Consider the following 23,009-nt stretch of genomic DNA (forward strand, 5'->3'; position numbering starts at 1 on the left):
GAAATAAAATACACTCCTCCTCTGCAACAAAATAAATAAAATGGATACGTTACGTCCACACCACGGAGGCAGAGCAATCATCACGCACCTCATTTTTTTAATTTTTTTATTTATCTGCACACAAAATTAAAATGAAATGAAAGAAACTACTAGTAGTAGTAGAGGATGGATGGATGAGTCTCATGACAGGGACTAGTTGTTGCACTACCTTTTTCTGGACATGGAAATCAGCAGATGCGGATGGATGGCTCTACCGTCTTATTTTTGCTAAATGGCCCCTCACCAATCTTAATTCGCCCCATCGACCTTACTCAAAAAACTAAGGCCTCTTTTGGTTCATAGGATAGGATTATCGTAGGAATAGGAATCTTGTAGGAAATGAGATGACATGTATCTCAAATTCTATGAGTAGGAATAGGAAACAAGATATCATTTGGTTGACACTAAAGGAATCTTTCCATTGAGTCTAGGCTCATTTTTATTTTCCTATGAAATGTGGAGGATAGGAACCAATCCTATGTAGGAATAAGAATCCATTCCTATGAACCAAAGGGCTTTAAAGGAAAAAATTCTATAAGAATCCTATCCTCTAGAATTCCTATGAAATTCCTACAAACTAAAAGAAAGGAATTTTATAAGATTTCTGGAGGATTGAAATCCTTATGATTTTTTCCTATGTTGGTTCTTTGATTCATAGTATTGGATCTCATAGTAATTTTTTCTATAAAATCTTTTGTACTACATTTCATAGGAAATTTAACATCCACTCCAACCTCTTTTTACAATTTCATTTGTTTTTTCCGTGGCATTAAACAATCATTGCTAATTCTATATGATTCAAAAATGGGTATGCCACTCCAACCCTACACTTTTCCTATTCCTACGTTTTCAAAATCGTACGAATCAAAGAGGCCCTTACTTCGTCATCCAGCCCCTCGCATTCACGCCATCACACGTTGTAACGCCCTCGATGCGGCTATATCTCCCACGTGTCGAAGCACGACTTAGAGGCATAACCGCATTGAAAGCAATGTCGCAAGTGAGGTAATCTTCACACAATCCATGAATACATAAGGAAAAAGATACATAGTTGGCTTACAATCGCCACTTCACACAATACATGAATAAAGCATTACATCATCCAAATACAATCAAGGTCCGACTACGAAACCAAAATAAAAGAAGAACCCCAAATGCGACAAAGGTCCCCGATCGACCCCAACTGGACTCCACTACTGATCAACTAGAACGAAACAACACAAAGGACAAGATCTTCATCGAGCTCCTCCTGAGCTTGGTTGCGTCATCTGCACGGACTCATCGACACCTGCAAGCTGGTTTTGGAAGTATCTGTGAGTCACGGGGACTCAGCAATCTCGCACCCTCGTGATCAAGACTATTTAAGCTTATGGGTAAGGTAAAAGTATGAGGTGGAGCTGCAGCAAGCGACTAGCATATATGGTGGCTAACATACGCAAACGAGAGCGAGAAGAGAAGGCAAAGCACGGTCAATAAAAGTATGATCAAGAAGTGATCCTAAAACAACCTACGTCAAGCATTACTCCAACACCGTGTTCACTTCCCGGACGCCGCCGGAAAGAGACCATCACGGTTACACACGCAGTTGACTCATTTTAATTAAGTTAAGGTTCAAGTTATCTACAACCGGACATTAACAAATTTCCATCTGCCCATAACTGCGGGCACGGCTTTCGAAAGTTCAAATCCCTGCAAGGGTGTCCCAACTTAGCCCATCACAAGCTCTCACGGTCAACGAAGGAATAGACCTCCTCCCGAGACATTCCGATCAGACTCGGTATCCCGGTTCTACAACATCCTCGACAATGGTAAAACAAGTCCAGCAAGACCACCCGCTATGCCGATAAATCCCGATAGGAGCTGCACATATCTCGTTCTCAGGGCACACCGGATAAGCTAAGCGTACAGGAGCCGACGTAACCCAAGTTGCCAAGGGATGGCCCTGCATGGTGCTCTGGGTTGGACCAACACTAAGAGGAGCACTGGCCCGGGGGTTTAAATAAAGATGACCCTTGAGTCTGCAGAACCCAAGGGAAAGAAAAGGCTAGGTGGCAAATGGTAAAACCAATGTTGGGCCTTGCTGGAGGAGTTTTATTTAAGGCGAACTGTCAAGGGGTTCCCATTATAACCCAACCGCGTAAGGAACGCAAAATCCGGGAACATAACACCGATATGACGGAAACTAGGGCGGCAAGAGTGGAACAAAACACCAGGCATAAGGCCGAGCCTTCCACCCTTTACCAAGTATATATATGCATTAATTAAATACGATATATAGTGATATCCCAACAAGTAAAAACATGTTCCAACAAGGAACGGCATCTCCATGTTCCAATAAGGAACAAACTTCAATCTTCACCTGCAACTAACAACGCTATAAGAGGGGCTGGGCAAGGCGGTAACATAGCCAAACAACGGTTTGCTGGGACAAGGTGGGTTAGAGGCTTGGTTCAACAATATGGGAGGCATGATAAGCAAGTGGTAGGTATCGCAGCTTAGACATAGCAAAAGAGCGAGCAACTAGCAAGCAAAGATAGAAGTGATATCGAGGGTATGGTCATCTTGCCTGAAATCCCGCAAGGAAGAAGAATGAGTCCATGAAGAAGACAAACGGACGCAGTCGAATGAATCCTCACAACACGACGTTACCGGAAACAACCCGAAGAAGCAACACCGGAAAGAAGCAAACAACATAGTAAACAACCACCACATAGACATGGCATGATGCGCAAACAAGTATGATGCATGTCCGGTTTAAAGAGGGCATGGCATGGCAAAGTGCACAAACAATACTACAAATTAAGTGGAGCTCAATATGCAACTCGTTGCATATTGACGAAACACCACGACAAGTTATTTAGTTCGATCTCGTTTATGTACCCATCAATATTAAATGTTGTTAAACATGGCAAGAGGTGAAGCATAACAAAACTACACCATCTAAACAATTTAAATGGAGCCAGACAAAACAAATAACGAATCCGGTAAATCCCCATATGCATTAGTAAATTAATGCAAACAACAATTTAAACCATCTTAATATTGTTAACATGATGCGGATGACATGTTCAAGTTTTATGCAATTTTAAGAAAATGTTGACAAGAGCATTATGAAGCATTTGTCATCGTGGCGGAAACGAAAAAGGGGTGCCACGGCAACGATAACGAAAACGGTGCCATGACAGCGTTCCGGTTCCGGTAACTCGATTGAGATACCGATGCAAAAGAGAAATGTGCGGATGCGTGCAAAAGATGGTGGGGCACTCCTGGATACCGGGTGTCCCATGAGTTGACGATGGTGACAACGCAAAAGAGGGGCAACGTGCACCGACAATTCGAGCACGAAGCAAGCACGAGCATCTCATACATCACACATGCATTCGTTCACGGGCAGTCGTCTCGGGGTTATACCTTCGAAGCGTGTGTTGTCGGAACGGAACAAGTTCGATGTGGTGTAGGGGAAGTAGACGTTCTCGGGACGTTCGTAGTGGAAGTAGGGGTACATGGCGACGGTAGAGGTACACGTTTTTCTGTAGATGTTCGGGTCATCATGGAGGTACTTGGGGTCTTCGGACTTGTCGATCTCGTCCTTTTGACGGTAGTCGAACTTGAAGTTTTAGGTTCATAGGTCTTCGGCGACGGTAGTTGTTCACTGCGCTTGTGACCCGCGGTTCTACGGCAACGATAGTCGTACACGTCCGTAGATGTTCGGGATCGTCACCGTTCGTAGTCAAAGTAGTTGAACTTGACGGTCGTCGACGTCATGGTACTTGGCGAATCCGCATGGTCTGTACACGTTCCAACATCAAACTTGGAGGGGCTCCGACGGCGTTGTACTTGGCGAATCCTTGACGGTCCTGGCGGTCTCCAGTGAAGGTGTTGCGTTCGTTTGACAGAGTGAAAACAGCGACAGCAACAGGCACGGGGCTCGTCTGGTTCCCGGCCAGATCTGGGCCGATGGAACTCCATGGGGCGGCAACAAGGAAGAGCTAGGCGTTGGGGAGGTTCCGTAGCTACGGCAGCGGCCTCCCAAGGGGCGGCGACGTCCATGGCCTCTGATGCATGCGGTTCAGTCGCCAGCGGCGAGGTCGCTGGGGCGGCAGGGTTGTGAGGAGGCGAAACAGAGGACGTGGAGGCCAGAGGTGGTCCTCGTCGATGATGGAGGGACGCAGGCGCGAGCGGGAGGTTGGGCGTGCGGCGCATGGTGGTGGAGCGCTCCGGCGAGAATGATGCAGGGGAGGCCCAGCAGGCTGTGGTGCCCGGCGTCCCCGGCGACGCGGCAGGGCGGCGAGCTCGGCCCTCGCGTCCATTGAGGCAAGGAAGGAAGGCCATGGCAGGAGGCGCGGCGCGGGGTAGAGCAGAGGGAGGTGACGGCAGTGGGCTGCTGCGATCGAGAAGAGAGATCGAGGGAAAGATGGGATCGGCCAGAGGAGAGTCGAAGGGAGGATGAGGATGGGATCGGGGCTCCTCGACCCTGTGTGGCGGCGCGAGGGAACGAGGGAAGTGAGAGGGATCGAACGAGATGGGGTTGCGCTAGGGTTAGGTGGCTGGGCTGCGGGAGACCCTGGCCAAATGGGCCAGCGCGGTGGAGACTGGTTGGCCGGCCTGAGCCTAGGGATGGGCCCTAGAGGCCGACCTGCTGGACTCCTCTCTCTCATTGCTAAAACAGAAAAAAAAACAAAGAAGAGAAGAAAAGGAAGGAGGTGATAGGGGAAGAAGTTGGACATGCGGATAATTTCCTTGGACTCACAAAAATGTGAGGAATTTAAATAAAATGGCAAGAGGGTTTTTGGAGAACAATAGATTCGCAAATGTTGAATTTAATTCAACATGTTTGAATTTTGAAACCCATTCAAAAGGACTCTAAAAGGGCTGAGATATTTAGAGGAGCCTCGATAAAAGAGATGAGAAATATAGGCAAGGTTTGAAGGTCAAACTCGAAGAGGAATAGACATGGAAAATATTTTGCACGTGTGTTATGGGTGATACCAAATTATTGGAATATAATTTACATAGCTCCCTAAAATATTGGGAGAATATGTTATAAAGAGAATTTCATCATGTGAATATCCCTCGATTTAAATGGACCGAAGATCCATTCAATTTTATTTGGTTGAGTTAAGAAAAAGAAATGACATAATGGCATGGTGACATGATGCAATACACACGATGCAAAGATGAATGCAAAGAACCAAACAAATCACACGACGGAACCCGGAAACCCTGAAAGGCATCTGAAGCTCCGGTCTTGGGATGTCACACACGCCTAAATTACATGTGAAGCCGTCGTGGCCCCAGACGCGTTTTTGAGCGGCCTGGTCCATGGTCGTCGGTCGCGTCGATGGCGTGGCACCTCCCTGCCCCGCCTGATGGAAGGACGCGATACTGCCCACAACCCCTGGATTTTAGATGGTCGACCATCACGAGAGCCTTCAGCATGTCTCGTTTTCTGCTGGATGAGCTCACTTAAACCGGAAAACGCCCTATAAATAGGCATCATCAATTTGGCGTTTATAAGTTGTAGAATCGCCGGACGGTATGACATGTATCTAACGGCGCTTTATAGAGGCAGGCCGTTAGACGTTTTACCTTGTAAGTCCGCACACCCTCTGGTTTGGCACAACAATGAATCGAAGCCGGGCAAACCCGAATTATATGTTGGCTTGGCCTGACGTGTAATTTAGGCACCTGGTTGGTTGCAAAGCGCGAATTTAGGGGCCAGACGCTGAAATAAGTTTTTCAGGGGTCAACACGCAGACCAAGTTTCTTGAGGGGGCATTTGGTAAAAATAATGCGGCTCTATCTTAGCTTGTCGGGCATAACTAGCTAGTACTGGAACGTGGAGTTTCTGCACCCCGAGCTCAAATGAGCTCGGGTGAACAGTAAAATCAAAACTAAATCAAAAAAAGATTAAAAAAATCCAAATTTTTTTTGGGAGAAACATTGACAAAAGTTCTAAGTGCTTGCAAAAATTCGCCATGAAATCACATTTCTAGAAGGCATGGCAAAAAAACAAAATCAGTACTCTAAAAAAACTACTTTCAAAAGCATTTTGGAGCAATGAATTTGTTTTTTTTTGCCACGCTTTACAGGAATGTGATTTCATGGTGTTTTTGCAAGCACTTAGAACTTTTGTCAATGTTTCTCCCAAAAAAAATTGGAATTTTTTGAATTTTTTTTGATTTTTTTCGGTTTTACTGTTCACCGAGCTCAAATGAGCTCGGGAGCAGAAAGGCACTTTCGCTAGTACTGTTGCTAGTTTGTGGTACTACTATAGAAAAGATACTATTGCCCGGATAAATGATTCACACACACAAGAGAAAGAGGGGGAGATTCCATCCATGCCTTTTCAGACCTGCTGACCACTTCAACATCTATCATTTTTGCTTCTTTTTTTTTCTTGTGCTGCAAGAGGAGATTCCGTCCGTCCGTCCTGCTCTTTATTATTATTTCTATATTCACCCATAGCAGACAAACAACCAATTATTTGAGTTTGGATTTGGATGAGCCACACACCGGCTGCCACGTGGCCCTTGTTGCTATCAGTCACCAGCCACACTCATCCTCCTTCCTACCCATCTCCTTTGAGTAATTAGTAAGAGTACAAGTTAATCCTAACTACTGCACCTCCTTTGAGTAATTACCATTATTTATTAATGCTATATATTATTTCCTTATGAAATAAATGCCTTTTTTTGTATTTCGTAGTACATCATTTTGTGACTTGTAACACCAAAAATTGTAACAGAGGAAACATCCATGTTGGCTGCCTGAGTAGAGCAGAGGAGGATTGACCACAAGGAGGATACCGCCTCTTTCCGACCAACATAAGTAATACACATTGTGTTATCACCTAAAATTTCTAAGTTTCTAACGATGTACTCCCTCTATTTCTAAATATAAGTCTTTTTAGATATTTCAATACGGACTACATACTAATGTTCTATATGTAGATTTATTTATTTTTCTCCGTATGTAGTCTATATTGGAATCTTTAAAAGGACTTATATTTAGGAACTGGGGGTCTAGTATGGAACAATAAACACTCAACCTCTTGCTTTTCAAACACCAACCAAATCCACACAAACAATCAACTCCTCATGGAGTAGAGTCAAATGTGGTGTGATGATTTATATGCATATATGGATGATAAGAAAGAAAGGGGGCCTCAACAAAACACAACACAACACAAAGAGGGTTGGTTGACCACAAGGTTAGGTTAGGTTAGGTTAGGATGGTGGTGTGAAGAATAAACACAATCAACCTCTTGCTTGTCAAACACCAAACCTACACGAACAATCAACTCATGGAGTATAATATGGACCATAAGCTACCTTTCACGAGACTCATTCCATAGCAGCCGCAAAGAATAGACGCTATTATAATACATTTTCTTTTCTTTTCTTTTCAGACTAGCTGTAAATGTCATCTTTGTTACCAGTTTAATTTAACTCTACGGCTATTATCCGAATCCTTTTCATCCACAAACAAGTAGGAGTACCATGCATCATATACATTTCACATGATTGAAATGTGATGTGATAGTGGGTTTATATGGATACTAATGTGATGATGAGACAGACAGGGAGCCTTTCTTACATCAAGCCCCACAATTGTCATTCTCATTGATACTAATGTATATATAACTATACATTGGCTACACAGAATGGATATTTTTGAATACTGCTACATACATATATGATATATCTACCGTGACTAGAAAGAAAGAATCGAGAATAGATGTGAATGACCTCCTGCCTGCCCTGTGCTCTCTTCCCAACCCAGCTGGCAGCCATAAACAAAAAATAAAAAAAAAAGCTATGACATCTTACATCAACCAACCTATGACTATGAAAATGGAATAATCTACAAGGCCCGACCGGGGGAGCAGAAAGGAAGAGAAAAACCTATACCAACTGACAAATTTACAACATTCTATCCTCCGGAGGCTACCGTCTTCTGCCCTCGCGCGGAACCCATTCAGATCTTCAAGAACTGGAACGACGCATTGTCCAGGAGCTCTTGCGGCGGGACCACGTTCTGGAACTCCTTGGTGTCCATGGAGTTGCCTATCTCCTCGAGAGACAACGGCATGCTGCAAGCAGGGCACACGGAGCGTTCGAAATCAAGTTCGACACTGTGATCCAGCACGTACGACTTTTAGTTTCTGAGACTGCGCCATTTGTGGATATACGGCGTACACGTACCTTGTCTCTTCATCTAGTAAATAGGCGCCCGAGCCAGCTCCCTCGTTCACCAACGTTTTCATCTCATTAAGGACCTACAATACAATCATTAGGAAATGTATCAGCCCTGAAACCTCAGCTTGGCACAGACAGAATGCAGGGGAAGGTGCTCGATTAGCCCTGTGAAGTTAGATTTGGTGCTTACCTCTTCGGATACACTTTCAGTATTATATTTGTCATCCCAGTACTGCGTGCATATCCTGTAAAGTTGGTGGACACTCAATACCTGCATAACGGCGAATAGAAATAGGTGTTTAGCTACTCTTCTTCTGGATGCTGCATCGGGTTTGGGGGTGGGGGTGGGGGGGGGTCTTACTGGGCAGAGATCACTCATTATTTCATCATATGATACCCTGAACTTTTTGAAAATGACCTGCATCACAGCACATAGATGGTCAGACCTACCTAATAGGGACACAATTTTCATAAAAAGTCAGTAAACAGCACAGCGGCAGTCTTTGAACAGCAAACACAAACACAACTAAACTGTTCCCAGTGTGCGATTCAAAATCGATTGAAATGCTCCACAACTTTTTATACTTAAAAGAACTAACAAATGTTGTTAAGAATCCATGCCGAAATACAAAATACATGCTCAAGTTTGTAGTTAGATACCAGGAAGCCAACAGCCTGGGTTATGTGCTTAAGTTCATCCCATGCAGATCCTGCGTACTGTTGGTATTTCACGGTTAGGCACAAGGTAAATAAAGTGAAGATATTAGTACTGGTGTTACATTGTACTCCCTCCGTTTCTAAATATAAGACCTTTTAGAGATTCACTAAAAGGTCTTATATTTAGAAAACGGAGGGGGTAGTTACTATTGAGAAAGAATAAAGTTATTAGACTGCAATGTTGGTTGCGAGCATTTAACAATCACAATATAAAGTCTGCATCTTTAGAAAGAATAGCAAAATCAAACATATATATTTACCTCTGGCTTGGCTTGTGTGCACCATGTCTCCAGTTCTTCAAGCCCTTGCTTCACATATTCTCCATTGCTGAAAGAACAGCACTCTCGCCGTACAAGAAGACTGGGACATATAGTAACATCAGAAGAGGGAGAATTAGGAACTGCGGAAATTGACGGCAGGCAAGGAAAGTCTAGTCTAGACACCAAGTTACCTATTGAAGAGTTGAGCGTTGATGTATGCATAAAGCTGTGTAAAGATCTTCCGACAAAAAATGGTTGGGACCTGAAATTTCAGCATTAAGGCCACAAGTCAGAACACCATGCAGCCAAATGCAATGCGGGTTTCAAGGTTTAAACTTACACAATTTTCTTGCAAGATTTTCAGGAGATCATTGAAATGGCCGACTATCACTTTCCAATAGCTATGTTGATCTGTTAGCAAACCAGCCTTCGCAGTTCTTGGCGCCTTTGAGTATCAATGTGTATACAGGAATGAGCATTAGACCAGCAGCAACAACTTATTGCCATGCAGGTGCAGAGTTAGCATGAAATCTTAACATATGAATTATATAGCCTAATCACCAGGCAATAGAAATTCATCATGGTACAAAGGTACTCGTGATATAAATAATAGTCTAATTTCTTCTCGTTGAGTTTGCAAAAGGGTTCAAGTGTTATGCCAAGTTACCAACTGAGAGGAACTAGCCAAAAACATGCAAGCGTGAGTCAAAGTTAACTTAGTATTCCTGGATTCCCATGGGAGGTTGCTGAGATGTCTCATGCTTATTTCTAAAATTATATTTGTCCAGCAAGAATCTTCTAAAGTATGAAATGATAATTAACCTGAGAACCCGTGATAGATGGGGTAACCTGAATAACATGCGAGAGTACTGAAGACACTTCTCTCTTCACATTGTCACGGATCATTCCATATAAGCCTTCCACAAAGGCTGTAAGCTGTTGCTTGAAAAGGAATGCAGGATACTTGCCCTCAACTTGGCGCACGAGATCCATATCAACAGTAATGCTTGACGCACGAAATACCTGTGGATCATATAACACCAAGAGATTAAGAAATGAGTCAAGATAACCTCATCTAGCCTATCATACAATTTTGACAAAATACAATTGCTAGAATTCAGAGAACCCTTGTTAATCATTTTGTTAAAAAAAAGGATGATTATTCGTTCTCTTTCTTTTTTTTTTGTTTCTCGTTCCCTCTTTTGGCTTTTCTGGTTCTCCTTATGCGTGTTCAAGAAAAGAAAAGGATATATATATATATATATATATATATATATATATAACATACCATCCTCCCAAGGAAAGACGTCTGAGTCGTTGTTCTTTTCAGTGGTGTTGTTACAGTGCCAGCAGGTTTCAGACTCTTTTGCAGTATAATCAACAATGATGATGCATTTGATAGCCAGTATGCAAGATCGGGGTTGCTGTCTTGTTTCTGTGATACAAATTTTGCAGATTTTTAGAAGGGCAACATAAATCGAATAAGCCAGACAGGATCACGCTATGATGAAGATAATCAAGTAAATCATAGAATCAAACCAAACACAATAATTGGTTAAGTGTTGGAACACTAGCAAGAAATACCTGCATTCCTGAAGCAAAAATCTGAATAATCCGATCAAAAACATTTGTCTTTTCTGCCTCGAAAGTTCTCCAATGAAGAAGACATTTGTATATCGTTATTGCAGCAACTGGTTTTCCATCGCTAAATCCAATGTTTTCGTTAACACAGTTTATAAGTGCTTCAACACTCTCCTGCAATGAAAAGGTGGAGCCATAGTTTAATTTGTTTTCTAATGACTTCATTAACTGCTTTAATTATCGAACATCAGCCCAAGTAAGTACTTGGTGTCTCTCAATTAAAGATCTCCGTCCGAATTCCATAGGTGTGGGTGGTGACTGCAGGGATGATTATATTAGATTCAATCATGAAAAATAAATCTAAAGAGTTATTAACAAGCAGTGTAAGATATTCCAAACCTGTTGTTCGTCTGCAGGTACACTCAAATTCTGCACAGTTGCAAACACTCAGAAGCATAAGAATACTTTCATGTGAGTGTGCACACAAGAGAGAGACAGAGAGAGAGAGAGAGAGAGAGAGAGAGAGAGAGAGAGATTACAGATTTTTTATGCATGTTAAGCAAAGGATCAGGTCTTGGTCTCGCAGCATGTTGTCGGAGATTAATGATCTCTGCTTCTGCACTAGCCAACTTCTCTCGAAGGCTGGTCATGGAAATAATTGCAATCGTTTAACATAAGATGGCTTGGTTAATAAAGGATAGAAGCATTTACCAGCATCACGAGTTTATATCAAATACAACATGAAAGAAGAACCTTAGAAATGCATTCTTTAGTTGATTTAGCTGTGACTCTGCCTCTGTAGCTTTCTTCATAGACTCTTCTCTGACTTGGTCTTGTTCTTGAAACCTCTCTTCCGTTTCCTCTATTTTTGTCTCAAGAGAGCTCACCAGTGTCTGCAAGTCAAAAGTTTATCACTCCATTACTCCACTAGGGGTACAAAAAATAATAATTGGATAGCAAGTGTATTCATGCTATGCACACCCTCCTATGATTAGCCATTTAATAGCAAATGATTTAACCAATGAATACTTCTATTTGAACATCGAAGCTACCAGACTAATCAAAATCTAAGATGTTCAATAACGTAGATTGTTAAAAAAATTAAATGGTATTCATCCTCATTTATGGTTTCACATGAATATCCAGAAAAAGGATGAGGAGTTCACTGATTCAATGGTACCTATATAAGCTACACAAGATTCATCGCTAGATTTTGTTATCACATTTTCTTTTGTATTTGTTCGTATTTCTGCGTTAATACCTTGAGCTTCTCATTTTCAGCAGTGAGCTTCTCTTTTTCGGCAGTGAGCTCATTAACTTGAGTTTCATCAACACGGATCTCTGGCACTAGAGTAACTTTCTCTGCTTTCTCTGATGCTACCTTGGAAGTTTCCTGTTCCTTCTTTAACAATTCTTTTGTTTCCTTGAATTGTTGTTGCAATTCCTGCAATTGTGATTGGAGCTTCTTATTTTCTTGAATTTTCGCTTCCTTGGCTTCTTCCAAATCAGACTGCAAGTATAAAATATGCATATGTAAGTCCAAAATCATCAAAAGTTTCCTTTGTAATGCTATGAGATGCACAATGCTCCTCTTATACTAGCAAATGTGCCAGCTGTTGACATGATATCTGCAGGTTTTTGTTCTTATTGTTCAATCATTTTCCCTCTTCTTTATTCATTCACTACAAGATGTTAATTTACATGACAGTCCAGATTAGTTTAGCAACCTAAGAAGTGCCTATTTGAGAGACCATTTTTATTATTACAATAAATAGCACCTTATTGGCAATAGACAAAATAACATACACCGCAAGATAAAAGTGCCTTAGAACTATTTGACAATAGAGAAAATAATAGAATAACATACAAGTGCGCCATGCATAAACAACATTTTTAGAGACATTGTGGCCATGGTTCTGTGCTAGTTTACCCTGATGCGCTTCTCCACTTGTAACCGCCAAGTAAGCTCCTCGACTTCTTTCTCTAGTTTACTCTTGGCAGCCTGTAGGGCACCAGTTTCCTTTGCAGCCTGAAAGTGGCCAGGCACAAAGAAATCAAATAGTTATCGATAACTGAATCAATTAGAGTTATAATGAACCCAGTGATATGCTTTGCTTGGTGATGCAGAGAAATAGAAGCGTAAGACCATGGTAGTTGAGTGGTGTATCCTATATCTTTTTTCGAGCAAACTGGCTGGTATCCTAATAAAAACAGTTCTTTAAGGAAGATAAGGAATAGTTCTGATAACACAAGTTTGCAATTGCACTGCCATGACTTTGGGTAGGACTACGGGTTAGTCCTTGGATATGGTCATAACAAATCGCTAGCAGCCGCAGAAAGTGCACAGCATTCACACCAGTGATGTGGACACAGACTCTGCAGATGATGGCTCTACAGCCACCAACGAGCATGATAAGCCAGCGAGAGGGCGAACCAAGACTGGTGGTGGGATGTATCGCATACAAGGCAGTAGACATGATGATTTTCTATGGGGAGAGAATAGGGAAGAAAAGGACAGTGGCAATTTGGCTCATTTCCAATCACAACAGGGGTAAAATGGTGTTTTTGCACCAGGCCTAATGTCCTGTCAATGCTAATGACTGCTTAAGTATATATAAGGGATTTCCCCCTTGAAGAAACCAACAATACTGTAGCTTGAACCAAGGGAAGAAAGGAGAAATTCAGGATAAGTTTACAAGAAGGGCTCTTACCATTTTGAGCTGTCGAAGTTCTCTTCTAGCTATTTTTCCTCTCCAAGCACACTGAGTTACGAGTATGGCCTTTGTCATCCTCACATATCGTGAGCGCGCTAAATGACAGCGGCATCGACTCTACAAGGCATGAAGTCATATTAGAGTAGGTCTGATATGATGGCATAATATTCCTGATATTAGCCTCTTGTTATCATGAGAAACACAAATATTTCTGATGATTTTTGCTATTATTCTTATTAGCACCTCATTTCACTATGCTGAAAACATAGTATGTTTATTTATGTCAGTAGAAAACATATCAAGCTTTAGTGTTAAGATAAACACAAATATGACAGAGCCAATAAATATCTATCACAAGTACTCCCTCCGTGTCCGAAAAAACTTCTCCCAAGCTTGTCCATCATGAAGTCAAATGGATGTATCTAGCACTAACTCGGTGCTGGATACATCCATTTGAGGGACAAGCTTTTTCGGACGGAGGGAGTATCTGATATATGGTCATCACTTGCATATTCTATTTGTATTTGGTGTATCTACTCTGATTGAATTAACCATTGAAGCCTCAGAAATACCTGAATAATCACTGCAGCTTTTGTTTGTCGGCAAAAACGCAGTTTGCCGCGAGCAGCCATACCACGTAGACCACATTGGATAGTAGTTGATGCGGAACACAGATCTCTATATTTTATTCTTTCATGGCGCATACGGCGATAGGTCTGAATTTTCAAAGCAGCTGCCTGTCTTCGAAGATTTTCATATAACCTTCTAGCAGTTGTTCCTTTGATAATTAAAGTATAGAAGAAGTCACTATCACTGCTAAAGCAGGGTTTGTGGAGAAAGATTAAAGTGAAAACAGATAAATGTACCCCTGCATACTGCCTGGAGTTGTGTAGCACATGTTCGCATCTCGACATACTTCTTGCGAGACATAAACGAACGAACTTTGGTTTGTAGTTTTTTAGCAGAGAGTCCCAAAACCTCAGTTCTTAGAGCATCTAACTCAGCCATTTGACCAGCACGAAGAAACACTTTTGTTTTCCCTATCTGTAAATTCAAAATCAGAAGGTGAGGCGATACAAGAATAATGAAACAACATATCAGTGTTTGACAGTCAAACTTTGATTCACCTTTCAGTCTGGGATTTCTATATATTACTGGAATATCTTTTAGCAAACCATTTTGTTTGGGGCATGTGCAGGGGTGGAGCTAGACTGAGATCGACAGGTGTTTATTCTTTGATTTCTGTATTCTGGCACCGTCAGGTGCACCTTACATGGGTTAGGATGATGCACAAGCGACTCGTCAGAATTATTCTTTGGCTGGGTATGTACAACCCCGAGGGCCCTATTTGGCTCCACCCCGGATACCCAGGTCATAGATACTAAAAATTCCCACACAAATCCAAGGAAAATACTAACATTACTTTCTTTTGGGGATCCAGATTATTTTTTCGAGAAAACGCAAGAGAGTGGGGGATCCAGATTATAAAAGTGTAGATTAAAATTTAGTTCCGTATCGTAACTCAGTTTAACACTGCCTATTCCTTAAAGATTGTCAACTGTGTAGATCAATCATGGGTTCTTGGGGGTTCCTGTTGTGAACTTGTGATGTTATTTCCTTTAAGATGGCCAAACTAAGAAAATTAGCATTGATATTTCTTCTAATAGTTACCTGATAGCCTACAAGGTTAGCTTTCTCGAGAATCATCTTCGTAGAAGTAATTTCAGTATTGCTGCCAAAGGAACACATAAGTACTAACAACATATGGAACAGAAACAATGAAATAATCAAATAAATAGTAAGTTTACCCTTTACTCAGAGCTTTGGGATGCAGAATACCAAATCGATTGACAAATTCATAAAAGGTTCGCCTAGTGGGGTATCCTAGACAGCTTATCCTTATTGCCTCTAACACACCCTGTTCAGAAAGACAGATGGCATTACACAACTCGAACAACTAATTCTTGAACAGTTAGGAACCTAATTTTCATAAAGTTAACTGTAAGGGAGATATAGGAGCAACAACCAAATGCAGATAATTGTAATTTTGTTTTTTTAGCAGATGCACATTAATCTGTAAGTGTGCATGTTACGGCACCACATTAAATCTAGAGGTAAATGGAGAGTGCATGCATGTTATATTGTCCTGCGGCATTCAAGTTAAATTATTTATTGTTGAAAAATAAAAATAAAAAATTAATGATGTGGAATGTTTTTATCTTCTTTGATGATGCAGAGGGAGTGCATGTGGTGGAAAGTTGATTGACCGCATGCACTTGATGATGTGGATGTATTGCATGTGCATTTAAATGGGAGGTAGCATGTGTGTGGAACATATGTGATGAGGTGGATAGGCTGCATGTTAAGATAAATAAGATAGTGGGGATGAACTTCTTAGGTATATAGGGTTACATTTTGAACAATAGAAATGAATTTTTACTGCATAACCCATTATGATTTAAGGCTTTGGGCTAAGTATTTATGAATAAAAAAACATGAGCATTCAGTTTCATGCATTGGGACCAGCAACAGTCGAGCAAAAGAAACATCACAGAAACTGGTCATGTTTAATGAATACATAAAGAGAAATTTCACAAGCCTCACCCCACACCGAAGCTGCTGGAGAACATTACTGTTCTCAAATATCTCTGGCTTGAGAACATTATTGGGTTTTATGCAGCGGATGTAGTGTGGTTCTGTTGCACTCAACGTTTCTAACAGAGATTGTAGTTGTTGCTGTAACATCATGCCAAAATAGAGGTGTAAATACACAGAAATATATGTAAGGACCATGGAATAGAGCAAATGTTGTACCTTGAAACTTGAGCCTATCGAAGTAAACTTTGTTGACTTCGCTGATTCTTCAACAGGTGGAAAAAGACTTGAAACAAATGGACATGTTGAAGCATTTAATAGGATCTGATGTTCATTTACAGCATAATCTATGTTTTTATCTAAGAAAAGATCTGTTTGATAAGTGACCTGCAGCAGACAGAGATATAAATTTAGTGTGTGCATCTTAACTTTGTAAATACTCCCTCCGTCCGAAAATACTTGTCATCAAAATGGATTAAAAGGGATGTATCTAGAACTAATATACATCTAGATACATCACCTTTTATTCATTTTGATGACAAGTATTTCCGGACGGAGGGAGTAGCAGCCAGTTCAAATAGAACCGACTGATTAGCAGGAGCAATAAACCATCTCCTGACAAGATAGATGGATACATGTTTGTCAGGAGGATCAAGGAATGCCAGCTGACTCTAGGCCAAAATGCATGAGGGTGCATATGCAGTAATGCAGAAGAGTCAAATAAAATAAAATTTATAGAAGGTAGCTATAATAATTAGCTTGATTCTGGGTCAATTAAACATGATCTTAGAATGGTAATATCTTGTGCAGTAAGTACACCATATGCATCATAAATTACATGTCAATCACATATATTTTCCAGCATGTGCAGACAACCGATTACCACTCAAAAACATATAGCCACAAAACATAATATTTACTATTGACATGTATGTCAATAAGGTAACCTACATGTCCAGCATAATGATGAACGGTGAAGTCAGATCTTGAAAATTTGGGTTTACTGAAATGTGGGCTGTCCTTGAACTTCTGATATAGCTTCTCAGCAAATGTTTCATGGGTTGAATTCCGTAGCATGCTGAATCATAATAGAAAACAACTGTTAATAACTTTTTGGGATTCTAACGGAAAAAGGTTATTAACAGTTATTTGTAAATACCATGTCTCATCCAACAGAGCAATTATCCCACCCGGTTTCTGCATCAAATAAATTAGAAACAAGAAATAAGATTGCATAGCATGAGCAGAGCACATAATTAATTGGTTATTACAATATATCATGGCTAGACAATTGCATAAAACTGGAAAAAAATGCACGAAACACAATCAACCAGATAGCAGATATGTATCATGCACAGAAATACTGCTGTTCTCATGTATTCAATGGAGGCAAGAGAGGAAAGAAATACTGCTATGCTGATCTGGAATGTCAATATGGATGGAAACTATCGCCGTCTCAGTATACAATCTGGTATACAGACTTATAATGACTAGTACCAGTACATCTAAGTATCTAAGTCATCATCTCCAAATGTTCTAGACCTTGACCCTAGATGCAAGATCTTGTTCAAGCATTACCGTTGTGCTGTATTTTGTTACATGCACCAAACTGATCATAAAGACAGCACTGTGACTAGAATCTGAATTTCAATACCTTTTCAATGAGATCAAGAATTTCCTGGTTGTCTACAAATTGGATGTAGCTCCAGTCAATTTCTTCTTTTGTATATTCTTCTTGTTCCATCTTAAAAACATGCTGTTCATGGGACATGTGTTATTAGTTAGAAAAGGACTCAACGTTAAGCTGGTTGGACGACCTAAACACAAAACTTGTCGAGCAAAGGAGATTTCATTTTATAACCTGGTTAAAATGTTGCTGGAGCTTCTCATTAGTTAGATTGATACAAAATTGCTCAAAGCTGCACACAATTAAAATGTCAGCATGTGCTAATTACCTTCTTTCAAACCTGACATAAGCAGATGGTTATGTATGCAGAAGTTGCATTATCTTCTGCTGCCAGTTAAAAGTATTCATAATCGAGGACTTCGGTGAACAAAAGAATTAGCAACTGAAACCCAGCTCCACCGGGCGGTGCTACAGTGCCTTCCTGAGGCTTGTGCATAAACTACTTTCCTATCAGCGCATCGAGATGCATCCTTTCGCGCTTTCTTGAAGAAAATAATTTTAGCAACAAAATATCGATATTATGCTTTTAAGTTACAAACTACAGTATTTGCCTTCGCATTTTTTACAAAATTCCTGTTTAGTACTAAGAAAAGAGCGTAATATCCCATAAAAACAAAAGGGTATAATACCCCCAGTCCATGTTTGGCCCAGGAAGGTTGGTTACTGCTGTGTTACTCCCCCACGCAGCTACCTGTGTAGTTTAGAGAAGCATATTTGTGCTAAGGATATCTATCATCCATTCCTGTTGGTTTGGGTTGGACATACCTAGGATCGCCAATCATTTGATACTTATATCATATAGGAGTAGTTCTAGTTTGATTAATTTTCCTCTGATCCACACTTCAGGCATACAGGAGGATAAAGGAGGGTATCCTATTCCTATCCTCCCAAACGTAAGTGCCAGTGTGTTGCACATGAATGTTGAAGTCCATCTAGTAAGACTTCCATATGTGACTTCTACAAGTATACGGACACGGATATTAGATTAAATGCAAAAGCATACCAGTTAAGCACCTGTTTGTCTTGAAACTTTCAAAACCATATATGTCCAGCACACCAATCAAAATCTTTGAGTCTGGATCTTGGCCAATGGAACTATTGATTTTATTTACAAGCCTGTAACAGTGGGGAACACAGTATTCATAACTAATCTTGTCTACGCCAGACATACAGAAGCACAAAGAAACCTTCCAAAATGATGGTTTCCAGACTTACCAATCAAACAAGCGCGAGTAAACAATCCTAGACAATGCATCTCTGCTAAGAGCTGCACCCTTTGCATCTAAATTTTTTGTAATACTCTCTCCACGTGTTGCCATAACACGCTTGCACAAAGATTCCTCAAGACCCTTTGCATCGCACCTGCAGAATGTTTGCCGGTGAATGTTTGTTCATAAAAAGTATGCAAGAAGGAACTTTCTGAAAATATTCAAAAGAAAATACTAAATAAATATATACATGAAAAGCTCAGCTGCTGTCTTAAGATGGAACTGAGATTTCTCATCTTTGGGTGCAGAGGAATCTTCTTCCTTTCCTTCTCCAAATTCTACATTCCCCAAATGAAGAATAGCAGCTACAACTTTGAATATTGCATCCTAAAAGACATGTCAAATTGTATGTCAAAAGACTGTTCCTCTGCTGCTGATGTACAAAACTGGTTGCTGGTGAAATTGGTCGTACCTGTTCCTCATTACTCATACCTACAATACCCATAGCTCTTCTGGTTTCGACATATTCTTTGGAGTCATCAAACCCATTAAGTTCAATGCAATTAGACTGGTTGAGATAGCGAAATGTTTTAGCCTCTCCCAATTTATATTTCGTTCGTTCCTGATAATCATATTCAAATATCAAAGCTATAGATCAGTGCACTACATATGATTTATATAGAACACTCGAATTTACAAAGGGTTGCCCAACGTTAAATAACAAAAGGCGGACCAGATGATGTAACAAATCAATAAAAATGCTAAGTACATGATTTACAGTTGCAAATCAACATCTTAATGTCTTAGTTCCATCTTACAATTGCTACTCATCTTATTTGAAAATCTAATATCTCTAAAAGAACAATTTACTTGCGAGAAATGCATGAGAAACTATATCTTTCTTGAGATGATTATGTTTAAACCTATTTTACAGAATGCAGAAGCAAAGTTTCAGCCGGTAGCGGTTAGCCTCTTTATGCGTGAGCGCCCTGAGGTTTTTACGAATATCTTGAGTTTTTACAGTGCGGAATAGGATATGCTTCAGATTAGTGGGTATTGTAGTCAATTGTTGTACAGCAGTTGCGAACAAAATATAAGTTAAACAAAATGTAGTAATTCACAAATAAATAATGTGGTTCCAAGAAAATTCAGAAGAAGACCATAGTGAACAGGATCTTACTTCTGGTGCAGCACACAGCATGTAAAAGCAGTGATAGTTCCTTTCTGGGTCAGATATTTGACAGACACGTGACCTTTCCAGAAGATAAGTCCTTATGGCGGCTCCTGAAATCTTCCCGTACTGGTCAAACTGAATCTCAACAAATTTGCCAAACCGACTGCAGAATCAAGAAAGGTAAGATGTAAAGCAAAAATCCTATGAAGATAATACATTGAAGTTGTGTAAGTAAATCAATACTAGTTCATTACCTTGAATTATTATTCCTAACTGTTTTTGCATTGCCGAATGCCTCAAGAACAGGGTTGGACTGTGTCAGGTAAGTAGAGCATGTCAGAACATAATGTGAATTACTACATACTAGTGCTTCTTAACCACTTTTTTTAGTGGTTCTTAGCTTGCCAGGTGTGCTTGTGCTACCAGTAAAGGAAGGGTGCAAAAGAAGGGCACTGAGAAACGCACCTCTAGGATTTGTTCTTGCACTGACCTTCCTTCAGCTTTAGCTTTACCACCCATAAAAGCAAGATACTGCATAAGACTTTTAGTGCTTTCTGTCTTACCAGCTCCACTCTCTCCACTCACTAATATTGCTTGGCTGATACGATCGTTGATCATAAGTCTGGGAAGAATAAAGATAGGGTGTGAATTGGTTATTATTGTCAGGTAAAATGTTGAATCTGAGAAACTGCAGCGGCAGTGGGGGACGAACGCACCTATACGCACGATCGGTGATAGCAAATGGATGGGGACTCAGCTCACCGAATTCTGCTCCTTTGTAAATTCCCATCATGTGGTTGTTATAGAGGTGAGGGAGTCTTTGGAATGGATTCACAGCTATCAAAATATTCCCAGTGTAAGTCTGGAAGAAGAATTTAATCCATTAGAGAAGCTGCAAGAAGATGAATAGTATCTCAAATGAAAAAGGTACTTTTGTGCACATGAAGAAGGTACGTAGTTGCTCAGAGCATTTTTCATGATGGAATTCCACTGGCTCATGGAAAATTAACCTGGATGTTAATTTGTTGAGGGACTCAACTTACGTATATCTCATTGAGGGCGTATCTGGACTTGAGGTTCTGGAGCACTCCTGGTTCGTGCAGATAGGCGAGCCTGGTCATATCCTCGACACCACCACGCGGGGATTCCGTGTCCTTGGGAAAGGCAGTCGAGAGATTAACGGTGGCCTTCTTCCCGTTGGTGCAGTTTATGACAAGGTCCTCCCCGTTGACCTCCTCCACCTGGCCATCCATCCATGCCTCGTCTGCATCTTCGATCCAGACATGAGAGCCGACGACAAAGCGGCTTTTGGTTTTGGATGCCTGCAGCAGAGACGACAAGATTGACATTAGTTCTGGTTGATGCTGGCATGTATGCATGGTACGTAGAAATTAATCTACATTCCCTTGTATCAGTTATTATGGATGAAATTAATCTGCATTACAAGATGTGTCAAATGCAGAAACCCCATTGAAGGATGTATGTATGTATGTACGTTTCCCTTGAACAAACATGGTAGAATTAAGGCTTGCATGCATTGAATTGAAGAAAGAAAAGAAGCAACAAGCATTGATCGCGTCCGGGCATTTCATCAAACAGTTGTTGAGGCCACGCCAAAGGGGTCGCATTTGGGGCCAAGAACCGATTTTGATCCGACGGATACAATGGAGGGAAAGATTGATAGAATACCATTGTTGGGCGACGGCGGCGGGGCGACGATGAGAAGAGATCAGAGGGAGGCCGGCCGCATCAACTCCGTCCCGCGGCGGCAGGCCGAATGCGAGCGGTGCCGGTCGAACGGCGGCCGCACCACCACCGCACCGCAGCAGGCGACGGCGACGGCGACGGGGAATGTGGGGGGAAATGAATGAAATCCTACGGAGCAGGGTCGAATCCACGGCGAGCGAGCATTGCCGTCCGTCGACAGCAACGCGGTGGTGGTGGTGGTGGCGAGATTTCCTTGGGCTCGCTCTGGTTGTGGAGCTCCCTTACTTTTTTTAGCAGCGGGTGTGGGGGGGAGGGGGAGGTGGTGGTGGTGGTGGTCATGGGATGCAATGCAGGAATGGAGGAGCCGCCCCCGCACTCCCGCGCCATTGCCATTGCCACACACCGAGAAGAATGCGGGATGCTCTCTCTCTCACACACACAAACCAGCACATGCCACTTTCCTTCTCTCTCTCTCTCTCTCATGGGTGGGTTCTCTTGGGCCGGGCCCCGCCGGGCCCGTGGGCCGGCATTAAAGCTGGCCATATATATGGCAGTGTCACGTGGGCCGGCCCGTGCTCATGGAAATTTGGCCCGGCATGTGCCTGATATACGGCACGCGATTAAGGGCATGTTTGGTTGTCTGCATCGATTTTTAGCGCATTGCATGTGATTCTCAGTATGCATATGGTTTGGTTGCCAGCATATGAATTAGCTCCATGAGGGAATTAAATTTGACCCGCCGCTTGGTTGGCTGCATGGCATTAGACGCACATAATACTCGTTGTTTGGTTGCAACCTTGCATAAGGTGTTGTTACCGCTTCTCAGTGGTGATGATTTTATCACACACGATCTGAACAGTTTCACTCTCAGCTACGAAACAAATTACGGTTCACCCTAATTACTATCAAATGACAGTACAGATTAATTGTTGGCCGGCTGGTGCGGTACGTAGCCTGTCCGGCTTGTTTTTTTCTTAATTTTTTAGATTTTTCTCCTGTTTTTATTCTTAAAAATCTACATAAAATACAAAGTCCATGAAGGCCCACAAGGCCGAAAAGGAACGCGGTCCGGCCCGCGGCCATGCTGTGTCGGCCTTTATAACTGGTGCAACACCATTACAACACT

The 23,009-nt window shown here is 41.5% G+C and overlaps 1 protein-coding gene across 7 annotated transcripts; it reads right to left on the reverse strand.

Moving 5' to 3' along the window:
* Positions 1-6,275: 6,275 nt before the first annotated feature.
* LOC125553307 (myosin-6-like) lies at positions 6,276-22,049 on the reverse strand. Of its 7 annotated transcripts, none has more exons than XM_087519344.1 (38): positions 21,866-22,049; positions 21,220-21,498; positions 20,893-21,038; positions 20,642-20,798; positions 20,431-20,489; positions 20,183-20,339; positions 19,475-19,624; positions 19,253-19,389; positions 19,010-19,156; positions 18,809-18,910; positions 17,969-18,026; positions 17,762-17,863; positions 17,267-17,304; positions 17,059-17,185; positions 16,327-16,494; positions 16,117-16,248; positions 15,321-15,430; positions 15,184-15,244; positions 14,379-14,556; positions 14,085-14,290; positions 13,510-13,629; positions 12,729-12,827; positions 12,060-12,308; positions 11,552-11,691; positions 11,338-11,440; positions 11,198-11,227; positions 11,063-11,116; positions 10,802-10,972; positions 10,506-10,652; positions 10,040-10,240; positions 9,558-9,662; positions 9,409-9,479; positions 9,218-9,317; positions 8,901-8,957; positions 8,602-8,658; positions 8,431-8,511; positions 8,247-8,320; positions 6,278-8,176 (listed from the first exon to the last, which is right to left on the reverse strand). In XM_087519344.1, the coding sequence occupies exons 1-38, from the start codon at positions 21,866-21,868 to the stop codon at positions 8,020-8,022; spliced, it is 4,533 nt and encodes a 1,510-aa protein (XP_087375470.1). In that variant the 5' UTR covers positions 21,869-22,049; the 3' UTR covers positions 6,278-8,019. The 7 variants fall into 7 exon arrangements, with proteins under 7 accessions (XP_087375466.1, XP_087375470.1, XP_087375468.1 ...); XM_087519345.1 differs by having other exon boundaries at positions 6,280-8,176; positions 10,067-10,240; XM_087519346.1 differs by having other exon boundaries at positions 6,280-8,134.
* Between the last annotated feature and the right edge of the window lie 960 nt (positions 22,050-23,009).

The sequence above is a fragment of the Triticum urartu genome, chromosome 4A, assembly GCF_056163025.1.
Source record: "Triticum urartu cultivar PI428250 chromosome 4A, HENAU_Tu73, whole genome shotgun sequence".
Classification (NCBI taxonomy): Eukaryota; Viridiplantae; Streptophyta; class Magnoliopsida; order Poales; family Poaceae; genus Triticum; species Triticum urartu.